At 38.8% G+C, this 17,415-nt stretch overlaps 1 protein-coding gene across 9 annotated transcripts in view; it reads left to right on the top strand.

Moving 5' to 3' along the window:
* Positions 1 to 17,415, top strand: part of LOC126766111 (uncharacterized) — a 132,863-nt gene that overhangs the window by 76,314 nt on the left and 39,134 nt on the right. For all 9 annotated transcript variants that reach the window (XR_007668707.1, XM_050483942.1, XM_050483940.1 and 6 more), the window contains one exon: positions 1,677 to 2,990. Coding sequence is in view for 8 of the 9 variants with exons in the window: in XM_050483942.1 (XP_050339899.1) it covers positions 1,825 to 2,990 (1,166 nt within the window). In the remaining variant the exon portion in view is untranslated. The remainder of the gene's footprint in view (positions 1 to 1,676; positions 2,991 to 17,415) is intronic.

The following is a 17,415-nucleotide window of genomic DNA, read 5'->3' as shown; positions in this document are numbered from 1 at the left end:
ACCCTGGCGTTAGTGCCGTCAAGCACGATTTTGACATCGTGGCGGGGACAGCTCTCATAAGCGCGCTCCAAGCGCTCATAGAAGGCATCTTTGGTCACATCGTCCTTTTCTTCCGTCGGGGCGTGGGCGCAAATCAGCGATATGTTGAAGAACCTCGCTTTGATGCGGATTGTGACTAGACGTTCATTCACCGGAGTGAATGATAGTACTCGGCGACGGAGTCTCTCTCCCACCACGAATCCAACACCAAACTTGCGCTCCTTTATATGGCCACTGTAGTAAATGTCACAAGGACCTACTCGTCTCTGTCCTTGTCCCGTCCATCGCATTTCTTGGACGGCGGTGATGTCAGCCTTTATTTTTGCGAGGACATCAACCAGCTGGGCAGCGGCACCTTCCCAATTAAGGGTCCGGACATTCCAGGTGCATGCCCTCAAATCGTAGTCCTTACTCCGTTTGCCATGGTCGTCATCAAAAGGGGGGTCTCTCATCCGAGGCTGGTTTTAAACTGTTTCATTGGTATTGTTTTTTACGTGGCGGGTCCCAAGCCCAGCGCACAACCCTATGTAGGGAATGTTTCGCCTTCTCACATTAGCTCGCCTTCGAACGGAGGCTACCCAGAGGATACTTGGTCAAAGACCGGAAGTAGTGAGCTGCTTGAGCCATGTGTAAAAGAACCGTTTCTGGCCACTCCCAAGTGAATGGCGATCAGAGAACTTTCCTCACTTTCGTGAACTTCTACACATGACTCCATCCTCTAATCGCATTATTTTTTGGAAGCGAGATCTTGAAATGCGTCCCATCTACACATCCCATAACAAATGGAAAAGGATTGCATCGGCTCCTTTCGAAATGTTGCATTACTTGCCTTTGTTTAACAGCAGAAGGCCATATTATTTCATTTTTTAATGAAGAAACCATTTTAATAACATTAAAAAATATTTTTTGCGTGGTTCCCTTCGCAACACCAAACCGGTCACTAAGCTCGCGAAACGTGACGTTGCTGTTACCCAATTTCCACAGCGTCACAAAAAGGCACATTTCAAGGGAATGCTCCAACCGGCCGCGCAATGATCTGGTCCAATATGGTTGGATAGAGTTTCGCAATATCTAAAACACAAAGTAGTACATTACATACTTATCAAATTCAACAACTAAAAGTTAAGCTTACCATAAAAGTTGAGTAGAATCAGCTGATTGGGCAGTAGCAACCACAGCCGGCAAGAATGCAGCAGGGTTGCACAAAATTACTGCGTTTGCGAACTAACCCCAATTCTCACAACACCCCTGAATATTTTTTTTTATAAAAAATTAAAGTCCGAAATTTTGTTCAAAAATCGATATTTTTTCAAAACCGCCATTTTGTCAAAAACTTTAGTTTAACATTACTTTAACGAAATCTGTTCGGTTTTTTTTTAATTTCAGAGGATCCAGTTCAGAGATACAGTGGTCACCGCTAAACGTAATTTTGAGAGGAGCTCCCAGACATCAGCTGTAGTTCCTTTCCAGAAAAATATTTTTATCAATCTTACTGTATATTACACCTTAACGTTTTTCCAGTTTTTCTTTTTACTACGTGTTATATTATATAATTACTTACATAAGTTTCTACTAGTTTTTGATATAATTTATTTTCTAACGAAAAATAATGATTTTATTTATGTTTCTACTTGCAGAAAATTATCGTAACTTTATTCATATAGGACTATCGAACAACTTTTATATATTATGCATGGAGACCAGAGAGTAAGCTGACTTGCCAGTAGCCTGTACTTGTCTGAACTGCTAATCTTATAATAGAAAAGTATAAATAGCCAGACTAAAATGAACATGGGTATCGTGGGTAAAGCTGGTCCTGTTAAGAGCAACGGCAAGGGGCATATCAACCATGCGTTAAAATCATTGCACGAAATAAATGATATTTTCTCTACAGAAGATTTCTTTTCAAAAACATCATCTTGTCATAAATGTATCAATAACGCTGATCCATTGCACACCACATATATTAATCGCAGCACCAACAAAAGTCGAGAAGAGAAGATTTTCAGGAATTTCAGAAGTAGTACGATCACTGGAAACAACACGATTTTGGTGAACAAAAAGGCGAACAAATCTATACCACGAAGGGGGCTAGTGTCAAGTATCCCGATAACCAGTAAACTAGATAGTGGTAATGGTTTTAAAAAATCCTTGCAGAGGCAAAGCGAGAAAAAAGTAACGACGTTCGCAGCATCAACGTTACTAACTACAAATCTCATAGTTGACAGCATTCATGATATTGGAGCTGGGAAAACAGTCGATATAGCATCATCGAAGTTGCATATTAACAAACATTTACAAAAAGGCAGTCATCACAAGGTTAAATGTCGTACTGGTAGATTACATCGAATCCAATCTAGGGTCATTCAGACGACAGCGACAGATACAGAAAATGCAGAAGCGTCAATAAAGTTTCCAAATAAATCACTTATATGCGGTAAAATATCATTACGGTCGGTGCCCGCATCTGAGTCAGCAATGGAGCAAATTTCGGGGTCTTTAACGAAGACAGCGTTAACACCCACGTCGACATGGACGGCAGCATTTGCATTATCGACATTAGCACAAACTTTATTAGACGCTTCTGTTATTCGTCAAGCTTGGCAACAATTTGTAAAACTTCTGCAGAATTCTGTTTTAGGGTTAACTACTTCATCCAGAGTGAAAACGACAAGCCTTAGCATAGCAACGAAAAGTACTAGAGTCGTGAGTCAACTAGAAAAGACAGGAACCGCGACGGCAGCGGCACGCTGTAAAGCAGCTGCAACATTTATCTCGTCTTTGCACCCATCGGGAAGCTCATTGCGTACGAAATTCCGGTTGCTTCCCAGTGTGGGAGCAACATCGTTTTTTACATTACTGACGCTCATTTGTCTAGAGACTGTACTACTCTCTACCGTCTCCAATTGCGCAAAAACGTTTTATATGCATTGGAATACGTCCAACAGTATGTAAGTATCTCATGTAGTGTAAGAATATTTAAGGTACAGCTATCCATACAGTAATAGGAGTGAGAATGTTTTTACTTTTCGTTGTACGATATTTTGTTTTTTTTTTTAATTTGAGCAATAGTACTAAACTCTTTGAAAAAAATTTAACTCAGGGTTATTATCTGGATTGTCAAGTATACTGACTTCTTCAACCTTGCACAAAAAATATAAAGACAACTATGATCGACTTATTCTTCTTTACTGGCGTATACACAATAGAACAGAACGGACAACATGACCTAGCTAGCGTAGGAGCTGTATTTTAATTCGCTGAACTATGCCAATGTCGTTGTATATCTCATACAGCCTATCATTTCATCAAATGCGATTTTTGCCATGGCCAACGCGCAAAGGACCATAAGTCGACTCATCAGATGTTATCATCGTGCATGCCTCTGCACCATATAGCAGGACGGGAATAATTGAGTGACTCATAGAGTTTTGTTTTTGTTCGTCGAATCAATCCGAAGTGACACCTGTTGGCAAGAATTATTATGCGTTAGATTTCCAGGCTGACATTGTTGTTGGTGTTGATATTGGTTCTAAGATTATCTACGGCTTCAAAGTTATGATTGTAAGCAGTGACGTGAGAGCCAAGTCTCGAGTGCGACGACTGTTTGTTTGATGACAGGAGATATTTCGTCTTGCCTTCGTTCATCACCAGACCCATTTGCTTTGGTTCCTTATCCATTCTGGAGAAACAAAACTAACAATATCAATCCTGACGGAGCTTTTGTTATTGATCAACGTCAGCTTACACAGCTGTATTAGTTTTGCGGGGATACCAAATTCAGACATCACGGCATAAAGGCAGCTCCTTTTCGTGCTGTCAAAAGCAGCTTTGAAATCGGAATTTTGCGCATGGGAAATATCTGATCGGTTATTGATTTTCCAGGTCTAAACCCACACTGATAAAGTTCAATCATTTTGTTGACGGTGGGCTTTAATCTTTCACACAATCCGTTCGATAGAGCCTTATATGCGATGTTGAGGATGCTTATCGCACGGTAGATGGTGCAGATTGTGGGGTCTCCTTTTTTATGGATTGGGCATAGCACACTTAAATTCCAATTGTTGGGCATGCTTTCGTCAGACCATATTTTACAAAGAAGCTGATGCATGCTCCTTATCAGCTCTTCGCCGCCGTGTTTGAATAACTCGGCCGGTAATCCATCGGCCACCGCTGCTTTGTTGTTCTTCAGACGGGTAATTGCTATTTGAACTTCTTCATGGTGGAACAATGGAACGTCTGCACCATCGTCATCGATTGGGGAATCGGGCTCGCCTTGTCCTGGCGTGTGCGTTCACTGCCATTCAGCAGGCTAATGAAAAATTCCCTCCATAATTTAAGTATGTCTGGGCATCGGTTACTAGATCACCTTTAGGGGTTCTACAAGAGTATGCTCCGGTCTTGAAACCTTCTGTAAGCCGCCGCTTCCCAGAATATGGGTGAAATAGTTTTGTTCATGTAACACTTAAAACTTATCGAGATACTGAAGTATATTCAATGTGATTATAATGTGAAATCCATATATCTGTCTGTTCGTTTGTCCAAGTAAGCGTCAACTTAAGTAAGAATTAAGATGACTCAAATAAATTGATGTACGAGTTCCTTAATATTTCCAAGCCGAATGCCGTTATTAGAAAATTATAAAGTGTTATAACCAAGTCGTAAATTAAGTAACAGAAATGAAATTCGAAGCAGATGATCCAGGTGAGAAAGGACATTTCAGATTAAAGAATTCGCGAAATACGACCAAATTTCTCAGCTGAAGCGCCAAGTCGATTCCTTTGATCACTGCATAGGTATCTGAATTTGGAGATTTGATAACTGGTAGATCAGCATAAGCGGATAAAATGGATGGAGCCCTGCTAAACCCGAGAAGACGCGGCGATAACTGTGAAATCAAATTCAACGGTCGTTCCTTCTCGGATTCGAAGAACTGCACGAGCTACTTTAGGTGGCAATTTAAACTGCACCTTTCGGTGGACAAGTTGAAAAAATCTGTTACCCGATGGTTGCGCAAAATGCCTGACTACTGCGCACCACTTGCCTTCACCGATGAGGAGGTTTAGATTGCCGTCAACGAATTTGAATCTATCGGCTCAGACAATAAAAATGTCGGAAATGTACTTTGTCGGAAGGGCAGTCCCACTTCTGAACTTTATTACATTTAGTTTCTCGACACATTCCCATACCATCCCTACCCATAGAAATTGCCCTTTTTGATCTTGGGCTCGTGATCCTCGCGCCTATTCTTCCTGTTGTTTTTCATCTAATCTATCTGTGTACCACACCTGTGAGTCTGGCTTTATGTATTGCTTTGCCTGCGAATGATCCCATGAAATATTTTATCCCAGAGCTATACTGAATTTAATGTAAAAAATCATGGTCTTCAGTATATCGTCTCTGTTAAAATTTCCTTTCGCTTTTTGGATGTAATTATTTTCCTTTTTCCAGTCCCATCTTTCATTATTGTTAATAGTTGTTTGCGAAACTCTATTATTTCGTGGAAGTGTAAGGTCAAGTAGGGCTACTGGTCCAGTATTTGGAGTCTTATCAGTGCCGCTCTAGCTGAGTTTGGCTTCGCTCTTTCTGACCAGGCGATTGCTTTATTTGAGATTATCGGTTTTGCTATAATCGTATATATCCAATGAATTATCTGGGGGTGGAACTCCACATTTTTCCATCTATTTTTCTGTATTTATCTGCTTTGCTGATCTTTTGGTCCATGTGTCTTTTTCACGTTGCTCTAGAGTCGAAAGATACTCCCAGGTATTTCGTTTCGACTTTCGTGTCTGTTTCAAATATAATTTGTGTCTCCTCTCGAATAGGACTAAAGCAGTTTGCTTGTTTTCAAATGTGCCTAATGCTATTATTACAATGTCATCTGCATACCATTGGTATTTTAAGAAATTGTTTGTCAGAAGTTCTAGTAGATCGTCTACTAGATCGTCTAGGGGAATGAGCTTGTGGAAGGACGCATAATGCAACTTTCTTGTCGTCTATTGCATTTCTTAGTGTCTGAGGGTTGGAATAAGGTTTATCTTAATAAAATTCTCAAGGCATTTTATTCTGATAAGACAGAACTTCAAATTTCACTTTCCATATGGTGGAGAAGGGCATCATAGAAGTCGGTATCTAAATTGGACATTGGGCGTGGCACCGCCCTTTCTTAGGTGAAATTCTAAATTTCTAGCACCACTTTGCCAACTTTAACCAAATTTGATGCATAACATTGCTCTGTCGTTTACCATATACCGGACCATAACTATTCAAGACCTCATATATCTGACATATTACAAAAAATATTGGCTGATATGTGTGAAATACAGAGAGAACCTTTATCTGACAACACTATACCCCTGCCTAAGAAAAGCGAAAAGTCGGGTCAATACTTCTCCAAGTTCCAAAACATAATGTTTTTATGGCGCAAAAGTCAGAAGATTATCAGAAGATGCTATAAATTTTGCAATTGACCTCTAATGTCAGTTCTGTTTTGACATTTGTGTAAACACATGCGAAATACACGTAAATAAACAATGGCATGCTACACTGCGTGCCACAACCGATATGCTGAAGGATGCATTTCCCGGGCGCCTAATCACCCGTTTTGGCGATTTGCACTGGCCAGCAAGATCGTCTGATTTGACCGCTAAAGACTTTTATTTGTGGGGCTTTTTAAAGTCGCGGGCTTATGTCAACAAGCCTCAGACTCTTGCAGCTCTTAAAGACAATATCCGTCAAGAATGTGGGGACCTATCGCCAGAAGTTCTGGCCAAAGTGATGGAAAATGCCATAAAACGGACGCAATTGACAATCAACTGTGGCGGCGGCCATTTACATAATATCGTAGTCTCGACTTGATGTAAAAAAAATTAAAAGACCAAATAAAAATAATCCACAAGCAGAATCAAAGTTTTTAATTTTTTAAAAAAGTTTTTCATTTTCCAAAAAACATCGGAAGGGAATTTTTGCGCCACTTGTTATAAATATTTATAATATCCGGTTTACTTTATACCGTACGTGCTGACCCCGCAGTCGTTGTCCTGCGTGAAATAATGTGTGTTTGAAATGAAAAGAAAGTTTAATTTATATTGTGTTGAAAATCCCTTTTTTGTGATTTGTCTACCTTTTTTTTATCAATTTAGCGAATAACGAATGAATACGTTTGAACTGAAATGGCAAATCGTTCGAACTCAAAGGAATTCGTAGATTAAAGCATTCGGCTCCCTTGTGTTCGATAGCTGCGTCACAATCAGTCGGGTTCTATTACACAGTTTCGGCGCAGATTGCGAAAAATAATAATGACAGATCCAACCAAGAGACGCAAACGATGCGGCGGCATACCAAGTCTCTCCAAAGTATTAAAAAATTCTACCGGATAATTCACGTCTTCGTCTTCATTGACTATCGATCGATTTGCTTGAGCGCAAACCTCCCGGAATTTGACTTTGAATCTTCCAGTTTAAGTCATTAACATCCGTATTTCGGAAGCTAAAATTGAGCGTCCACTTAAGCAATTGAAGTTACGATAATTTTGCTAATGTTTGGATAAACATTAAATTGACAAAAGCCACGTGGAATTGAAATCAAACCACTGGAAGCATCAACCGAAATTTGCCCATTTCCAGTTCTTAGCGAATACGATGTAAAATGATTTTGGCAATGTAATTTTTGTTCGCGTCCCATAACTGACGCGGATTTGAAGGCTGATAAGGCGAAACGATAATCGCGAAAAGTGTACAAACTTCAGTGGCATGCGAAGTAGCTATCGCCATCGTCCATCGTGTGATTCCACTGATTACCATGTTCCAACAATTGTAATTGCAAGCTGGCATGCCTCTCAAAAAGTTGCATACACCGTACCATTCACAGTACACAATAACTCAAATGAAGTTGAACCGCGTATATTAATCAATAGCAATCGAAGATAGAAGCAATTGTCGTTTTTCGGGTGGTTTGTATAAATTAGTCCTAATGCATTAGTTGAGAACACACCTGAATGTCTATTTATTGCTTGGCCTTGCTTTCTGCGTAACCATTTCGTCGACGATGGTTTCCGTATATATTTTATCAATGCATTTCCGAATAAAGCAATGTTCTCGCAAACAGATCACTGACGCAAGTTGAAAAAAAAGTCGTAAATGTCAATTTTGTTGGTGGTGGTGTTTCCGTTGGCTGTACTGTATTTTCTGGGTTGAACTACACTCTTTGGCCTTCTCAAAATGAACTGCGAGATGCACAACAGCTGGAAAACGTTCATGAATTGCAAAAGTAAATATGTATCTTACCAACGTCAGTTAACACAGCCGTATTAGTTTTGCGGTATTGATACCAAATTAAGACATCGCGGCATAAATACTCCTTTTCGTGCTGTCGAAAGCAGCTTTGAAATCGACGAAGAGGTGGTGTGTGTCGATTCTTCTTCCACGGGTCTTTTCCAAAATTTGGCGCATGGTGAATATCTGGTCGGTTGTTGATTTGCCAGGTCTGAAGCCACACTGATAAGGTCCAATCAGTTTGTTGACGGTGGGCTTTAATCTTTCACACAATACGCTCGATAGAACCTTATATGCGATGTTGAGGAGGCTAATCCCACGGTAGTTGGCGCAGATTGTGGGGTCTCCCAATACTGGGCATAGCACACTTAAATTCCAATCGTTGGGCATGCTTTCGTCCGACCATATTTTACAAAGAAGCTGATGCATGCACCTTATCAGTTCTTCGCCGCCGTGTTTGAATAGCTCGGCCGGCAATCCGTCGGCCCCTGCCGCTTTGTTGTTCTTCAGGCGGGCAATTGCTATTCGAACTTCTTCATGGTCGGGTAATGGAACGTCTGCTCCATCGTCATCGATTGGGGAATCGGGTTCTCCTTCTCCTGGTGTTGTGCGTTCACTGCCATTCAGCAGGCTGGAGAAGTGTTCCCTCCATAATTTAAGTATGCTCTGGGCATCAGTGACTAGATCACCTTTGGGGGTTCTACAGGAATACGCTCCGGTCTTGAAACCTTCCGGAAGCCGCCGCATTTTTTCGTAGAATTTTCGAGCATTGACCCTGTCGGCCAGCTTATCAAGCTCTTCGTACTCACGCATTTCAGCCTCTTTCTTCTTCTGTCTACAAATGCGTCTCGCTTCCCTCTTCAACTCTCGGTATCTATCCCATCCCGCACGTGTAGTGGTCGATCGTAACGTTGCGAGGTAGGCAGCCTGTTTTCTCTCCGCTGCGACACGTTACTCCTCGCCGTACCAGCTGTTCTTTTGTACTTTTCGAAAACCAATGGTTTCGGTTGCAGCTGTACGTAAGGAGTTTGAAATGCCGTCCCACAGTTCCCTTATACCGAGTTGTTGACGAGTGCTCTCAGAGAGCAGGAGTGCAAGCCTAGTAAATCGTTCGGCTGTCTGTTGTGATTGCAGCTTCTCGACGTCGAACCTTCCTTGTGTTTGTTGACGTGCGTTTTTTGCTGCACAGAGGCGGGTGAAAATTGTAAAACTTATCGCGTAAAATAAAAATACACACTTTGAAGTCATCTTTAATAAGAACAATACAATTTTATTCAATAAATTAGTTATTTAAAAAAAAATTTTTGTATTAGCTGCTTGTAGACATACGACGCTGACTGTATGTATTCATGCGCACAATTTGTTAGTAAGTTTAATACGCAAATATGATTATGTAAATATCTATTCTATATAGTACTTGTCATTAAAATAAAGTACTTATACTTGTAAAAATATTTCAAACTTTGTGATAGACTGCTAACGACGCCAAAGAAAAACACCTGTGTCTGTTATATTATTCGCGGTAACTCAGCTACCGTTTTCTATAACATTTTACATTACATTAGATATTTTAATTAAGATTTGGTCAATACAGTGTGAAAACAACGACAACTGCTTGAATCGCAGTTTTAACCATATCCTACTTACCCTCAACGAGAGTGCTTCACATAAAACTTAATACTGCCTTGATTTTTTCTTTCTAATTCCATCAATGAATGTTAATTTACTAAATTAGCGTTTTGTTAGCGTTAGTATGCACTACTGTTATCTACACGGTTAGTACGGGTTTTTATGTAAATAGATGATGCGTGTATGTAAAGTGTATATGTAACAAAAAATTTAAAATCGGATAAATATGTATATGTATAAGTCTAAAGCATATGCTTGATTATACACATTTCTCTTAGTTTAAATAAAGCAAATTATAGGTTTTCATCAGCTTTTGAATAATACAATATAATGAACACTATGTTTTATTAACAAACTCCTGAATTGAATCTTTTACCAAGAAATTATAGCAAGCATTGTTAACGTTATTAAATATATATTATATTACATCTGATATCCCCAAGATTTAATACGAGGTTTATTTGCTTTGTTTTGTATAGTAGCATGTTTTAATTTGGCCATTTTCTATTCGTCATTTCTCTTTCATTATGTGCAGTTTTTATATCACTTTAGGCGAATTGAATATAAAAATTCTAATGCGTTTCCTCAAAACTACGTTTTTTTAAACTGTACCTAGACAAAAGTTCGGTAGATTTCAATGAAGTTTGTACAGCTTTTGCCTAGTGCTTAGATTATCTATTAATAAAACTTTTTGTTTTTGTCCGTTTTATTTTAGATGGATCTCCAAGGGTTAGTGATCGTAATCCCAAGGAGCTTCAGTTGGAGCTGATTCAAAAAGAAATATCTATCAAGTCAAGTAGAAACCTTATTCAATGCTATTCTGTGTTAACTTTTAAAAAATAAAATAATTTACTGGCTAAAAAAAGTATTTAAATTTATTTATTTTTTTTCATGTCTCTGACTGCAACTAACCCTTTACACCAATTAAGTGCGATCATCATTATTGTCAACAATGAAATATTTTGCTTTGTCTCCATTATTATTATTTTTTTACCATTTCGGCTCTAGCCATGAATTCAGCCCAAATTCTTGCCTTGAGCTCACCACAAAAAGAGTTCTGTAGAAAGTAATTTGGGATCGGAGTTCAATCAAAATCATCGCCTGTTCAATACAATAAACAGTTTGATTAACAGTGTCACATGGCGCGTTCACTACTTATTGAAATATTTTTATGGAGACATAATCAGCCAAATCCGATTTATTTGGTTTAAAAATAAAATTGGTGTCAAAGATTCAAGTAAAACCATTATGAAGTAGAATCAATACACGTCTCAGCATGGAAAAATTTGGAGAGATTCACACCCGTCCAATTAGGTCCATCTTATATGAGAACAATTATAGTTCAAAACTGTATTAAGGGGCTATACCGGTGTAACGCATGAGGAATTAGATCACCTTGGACGCACCACCCATGCCTATGTGTGGTTGGTGTAGCGGCAGAAAGCATTCCTGGACTCATTTCGAGGCATAGTGCCGAGTTGACAGTCCTTGTCCTGACAAAATCCGGGTCCATTCCAGTTATTTAGACCCAACTGTCGTGCTAACGGAGGTGATTGATGCTGCTACTGGTTGCTTCATTCTCGCTGATCGAAGTCAAGAACTACGACCCAACTTCTTGAAGGAGCAGCCTTAGCAAATGAGCGTGCCATCTTAATTTTTTCCTTCCTTGAAAATTACTAAAGATAGTAAACTTACTGAGTACAGCACACTGGGCTTACATATTATAGTAATACTAGTGGATCCGACCATGGTCAACATTTTATACTATTAATAATGTAATAAACTATTCAATATAGTGAAAATTTTATTTACGAATAAAGGCGAAAACGTTTTTGTCGGCTCAATGCCGACATTGAGGTTATCAGCCTTTCTGTTAGGCCGTGGAACCTTCCTTGTGTTTGTTGACGTACGTTTTCTGCTGCACAGAGGGGGGTGCGTATCTTGGCTGCAACAAGATAGTGCTTCAAGTCAATATTCGTTCCTCGGAGCGTATGTACGTTCAAAACATTGAAGACGTGTCTTCTGCCTATAATCGAACTGGTTGATCCCAAACCAAACGCTCAACCCTGGGAAGAGATGATTTCCCTTCGCTCTTTAGCTCGGCTTCAAACGGATGTTTTTCTGGCTACCCTAAGAATTCTTAGTCTAGGACCGGAAGTCATGAACTGCTTGAGCCATATGTAAAAGAATCGTTTCTAACCACTCCCAAGTGAATGGCGCTCAGAGAACTTTCCTTACTCGCGTAAACTTCTATACTATACATAACATCCGCCAAAATATTGGGTAGTCGAAAACGTTTTTTCGTATTTTCTCAGTGTATATCGTTGCAAACGTATATTTCCAGTGCTACCAATCACATTGTGTCATACTATATAGTGTATGAGATTTTAAGCTTCTAAGCTAGTTAAATACTAAAATTGAATTCGGTTAAGTTGAAAAAAGTTACAGCTGTTCAAAAATGAGTGAAAATAATGAAGTAATTCGCTATATTTCGAAATTTTTTTATAAAAAGGGAAGAATGCCGCGCACGCAAGCCACCAATGAGAAAAAATTTCGAAATTTCGATTCACACTGATAAAAGTTTTACACTTATGGAATTATGTCTCTTGCGGAAAATTGGCAAAAAGTAGTCTACCAAAATGGTACATATTTGTTTATTATTATAAATATTAAAATTTGATTAGAAATAAAAGACTTTTCGACTACCATTATCTCTTTAATGGTGACTTGACTATTGGTTAATTTTATTTTATTCATTTCATTAACGTTTTCGTTTTTTTCTCGACGTTCTCGGCGTCCGGCACGGTCGTCGTTGACCACATCTTGACCCTTTCGGAAAATTTTTACCACCGATAGACGTTGCTTTTGTCCGATGTAGCTTCACCATATAGTATGCCACAGTCAACATTCGAAATGTATCCGCGCATTTAATTTTGCTTTTTACACAAAATTGTATACCATTTTTTTGAAATAAGCAAACACGAAGACGGACCAAAATGCGTCCCAGATATACAATTGTCAAAAATTAAAAAAACAGTGAAAAAGGCCGACTTTGTCAGCATAATTGAGGGATATGAGTACTGGCATAACGCAACAAAACAATATAAATATGTGTCATATAAACTTTATATGTTGGCTTTCATGTATTGGTTTTCTTACTGGAAAATACATAAGTCTCAGTCTCCATGTACGTAAGTTGCGGGATTTGGCAACGCTAGTGTTGCAATTTGGAATGCATACTCAGAACGATTTGACTTGATTTGATTGTAAAAAAAAAATTGTTTACGTTGGATCCCACACAATTTGTCAATCGCTTAAAAAAAGGTTCGTGTCGACTGGTAGACAGAAATGTTAAAAAAGTACCATACGACGCTTCTAAATATGTCTATGATATCGTAAATGTACAGTCGCCCAATAAAGTCTACATACATCCCTGAAAAGAGCAGTTCCGGGCCATCTATGCGCGATGGAACAACAAAATGCATACCAAACGAATTACAATTAAGAGTAAAAAGATATTTTGGCCAATATATTTTTATTTGTTTGTTTTTATTAGAAATATTTCATAAAAGCTGATTTCAAAATACAGAAAAGTCCTGAACACCAACCCCCAAATCTTCTCAATCTAAGAATCGGCCGTCATTCTACTCTCAGTACATTCCCCCACTACCGTTAGTAGTTATGAGCCCCTCACCATAATTGAGCAGCCTTCAAACTTCAGTGTAGGTTTAACGTCGTGCGACCGTATCTTCATGTTCTTAAATTTCAAGCCCACTCGAGATCATCTGATAGTAGGCGGTTTACCTTGGTTTCGTCAGAACAAATAACCATTTTCAAGTCATCAGAGTTCTAATCCTTGTAACATTTTGTAAATAAGAGTGTCAACTTTTTGTGCCTTTCTGGCAGCAATGACTTTTTTTTACCTTCGCCTGCCCTCTCAGACCAGCTCTACTGAAAACCCTCGAATTGTGAATTTTACCTGGATCGTCGTTGACAGATTGTGGCTTACTTTGCCTATGTGTTTCCGATTTGCTGCTGAAGATTTCCAGTAATAGTTTTATTGTTTCTTCCCATTTCTGTCAAAAGAATTTGCAACTATAATTAAAAATTTTAAATTACATTTGGTTACATACCATCTCTGACTTAAATTTTAGCAAGAAAAAAATTAGTTTCACAAAAGCACAAATTCTGAAACATGACCTCTTCCAATGACAAAATCCAAAAAACTGATCATCAAACAGCCTTGCGAGTCACACAAAAAAAATGCGCCGTTGTCATTGAGAATTTCCAAAAACAAAGTGGTAGAGAAAGACCATAACACGACTCGAAACATTGCTTCTCTTTAAAATATTTGCGAAAGATGAAATTTTATTGGTAAACTTACGATAGCGTGAGCGAATGTGTGAGTATATATATAAATATAAATGTATATGTAAATATGACTAAGGCATCGAGATATTTTGATATCTAAGATACCTGCACCTATTTTACGCCCGTATCCCCTTCAACACTTCAAGCGCACTTTAAGAACACTTTTAGATTGTAAAGCCATGCAAAACATGTTTATCGTGTATGGCGTTGTCGGCGCACAAAATCTCATTTCTCTCGTGTCGCCGAACAGTGAAGATTGCGGACAATGGCAAGTGTTAAGGGGAGAGCCTGCTTTCGAGGCTTCAAAAAATAGATTTTTTTGAGGATTTTTTTGGGAGGGAAAGAAATAATTGATTCAAGCGAAATTTCTATGATACGAAATCTTTGATATTCTGCCTTTGGGAAGCAATTACCCGATGCATCTCGCATGTACATTTTTCGGGCGGCGGGCAGGATGCAGGTCGCAATTTCTATCGGAAACAAAAAATTTAAAGAGATTCTAATTTTTTATTAATTTATCTTCTAGTTAAACTAAGAAAATTCCAAAAAAAGTGTAAAATTTAAAATTTTATTAAAAATTGAATAAATAGTGGCTTTTGATCAAAAGATTTTTACTTTATGCTGTTTAAAAATATGTTAAAACTTGACTTTTCTTAATATTTTTTTAGTTTAAATATAAGATAATTTTATGTCAATGATAATAAACTTTGCCCTAATTCCATCTATCTTTTTTCTATCCTGCCCGCCAATTAAGAATAATCGTAAAAATGAAAAACCGAGAAATCACGCTCCAAAGTTTTCGCTTTTTGCCTAAGCGCTCATACATATACATAGTGTAAGAAAAATAAAAGTTGGAATAACTTATTAACGAAATACAATGAAATAGATAAAATTGCTACATTAGAAATAAATTCCAAGAAATGTTCCGCTTGCCTGTCGCACATGTTAACTCTGTGAAGAACGAACGCAAAATGGATTTGTGTGTCGTGTATGGGCAAACGAATTCATACTGATCGAACGCACTTGTGTGCTCGTGTATGGGCGCTTTTAGCCAGCAAAATGTGTCAAAAGTTGAGCACGTAGAAATCAGCTATCTTGTTTTGTTTTCATTTGAACAACGTTGCCATTACTCATATATAGTTTTGTACACATCTAACTTTTCAATTACAATTTTTCATAAAATAAAATATCAAAACTGAAAACAAACTATTAAAAATTGTTTAATATTTATAAATAATAGCATTCGACTCTGATTTTGAGTTAGTTTAAGAAAATTTCAAACATATTGAAGACAATGTTTATAATTACTACAGTATATCGAGATTGGCAACCCTACGTTGTGAGAGAGCAATCAGCTGACATATTTCTACGGCAAAAATTCAAATGGATTCCTACTGCATCCTACGGTAAAAAGGAAGGGAGTAGCGTTTTTCGCTGATCACTCACATTGCGCTCCCATAAGATAGGTCGAATCAGCTGACACGGGCCACGAGTTTACGTTTTTGGCTTCGGCTATTAGAAGTCCACTTCTTTGTGTAGAGAGTGGACCAGTTTTTCAAAATGTGGTGGTAAGGGCCGTTCTTTGTAGTTTCTAGTACACGATTGCGCCTCAACGAGAGACCCACAGGCGTGAATTAGACACAACAATTGATGTCAGGCTCGTTAATCGGGCCATTCACGTCTATGTATAAAAAACTTTAAGTCACCTATGGTTGGTGGTATAGTGGTATAATGGTAGACATTGTGAATACGATCGACGTAGGAAGATTTCCAAACAGTTGGGAATATACCATTGTGGAGCGGAAAACTGAATATGTGTGTATATTGTCCATTGCTATGTGTGTATATTTCGCTAAGTGGCGGCGATTGGATATTCCAAGCGTAGCCAGGTCCTTCTCCACTTGGTCCTTCCAACGGAGTGGAGGTCTTCCTCTTCCTCTGCTTCCCCCGGCGGGTACAGCGTCGAATACTTTCAGAGCTGGAGTGTTTTCGTCCATTCGGACAACATGACCTAGCCAGCGTAGCCGCTGTCTTTTAATTCGCTGAACTATGTCAATGTCGTCATATATCTCGTACAGCTCATCGTTCCATCGAATGCGATATTCGCCGTGGCCAACGCGCAAAGGACCATAAATCTTTCGCAGAACTTTTCTCTCGAAAACTCGCAACGTCGACTCATCAGTTGTTGACATCGTCCAAGCCTCTGCACCATATAGCAGGACGGGAATTACGAGCGACTTATAGAGTTTGGCTTTTGTTCGTTGAGAGAGGACTCTTGATTGTACACTTTCTTGAAAAATAATGCAAACATATTACTAATCTCGTTGCCTGAGTCTGCCGTCCCATTTTCCCAGGCCATAGTAGACGGAATATCACTATTGCTTTTTCTTTGTGTTTGACAAATTTCCAAAATACACTTGTATCATCCTTACTTGCTATTCTTTTTTATATAGGAATATAGTGAGCTTCGAACACTGGTCATCAAGCTGACGCTTAAGCTTATCCACACAGCTTTTTAATATTTCCTATTCTAAAGTGATTAAAAATTTTAGCATAACTGAATTTGGTCCTTATGGAAAAAATGTTAAACAAAAAAGTACCGGTATAGTATATGTAGATACCGCTATATTCGCACTTAGTTTGTGGGTTGTGAATTTGTATGTGGCGTCCGCAAATGAGATAGTAATTGATATTGACATTGTCCAAGTAAACAAAATAACATTTTATATATACAAATATCCGAACCATCTGGAGATAGCCAGGCTGTTTGGTAAATTTTTCTATGCTGGAATCTAGTACTACAGATAACCATAATTCTGACCCCTTCGAAGTCGATCTGCCTCAACCCATTTGGAGAGGCTTCCTCGTGGAAGCTGAATTTACCGACTGTTGTGCCAAAGATACCTTCCTTGCCCACCCTGGCGTTAAAGTCGCCAAGCACGATTTTGACATCGGGGCGGTGGCAGCTCTTATGGGTGCGCTCATAGAAGGCATTTTTGGTCACATCGTTCTTCTCTTACGTCGGTGAGGGGCTCAAATGAGCGATATGTTGAAGAACTTCGCTTTGATGCGGATTGTGGCTAGACGTTCATTCACCGGGTGA

This window comes from Bactrocera neohumeralis, unplaced genomic scaffold, assembly GCF_024586455.1.
Source record: "Bactrocera neohumeralis isolate Rockhampton unplaced genomic scaffold, APGP_CSIRO_Bneo_wtdbg2-racon-allhic-juicebox.fasta_v2 cluster11, whole genome shotgun sequence".
NCBI lineage: Eukaryota > Metazoa > Arthropoda > Insecta > Diptera > Tephritidae > Bactrocera > Bactrocera neohumeralis.
This window is presented reverse-complemented; position numbering and strand designations above follow the sequence as displayed.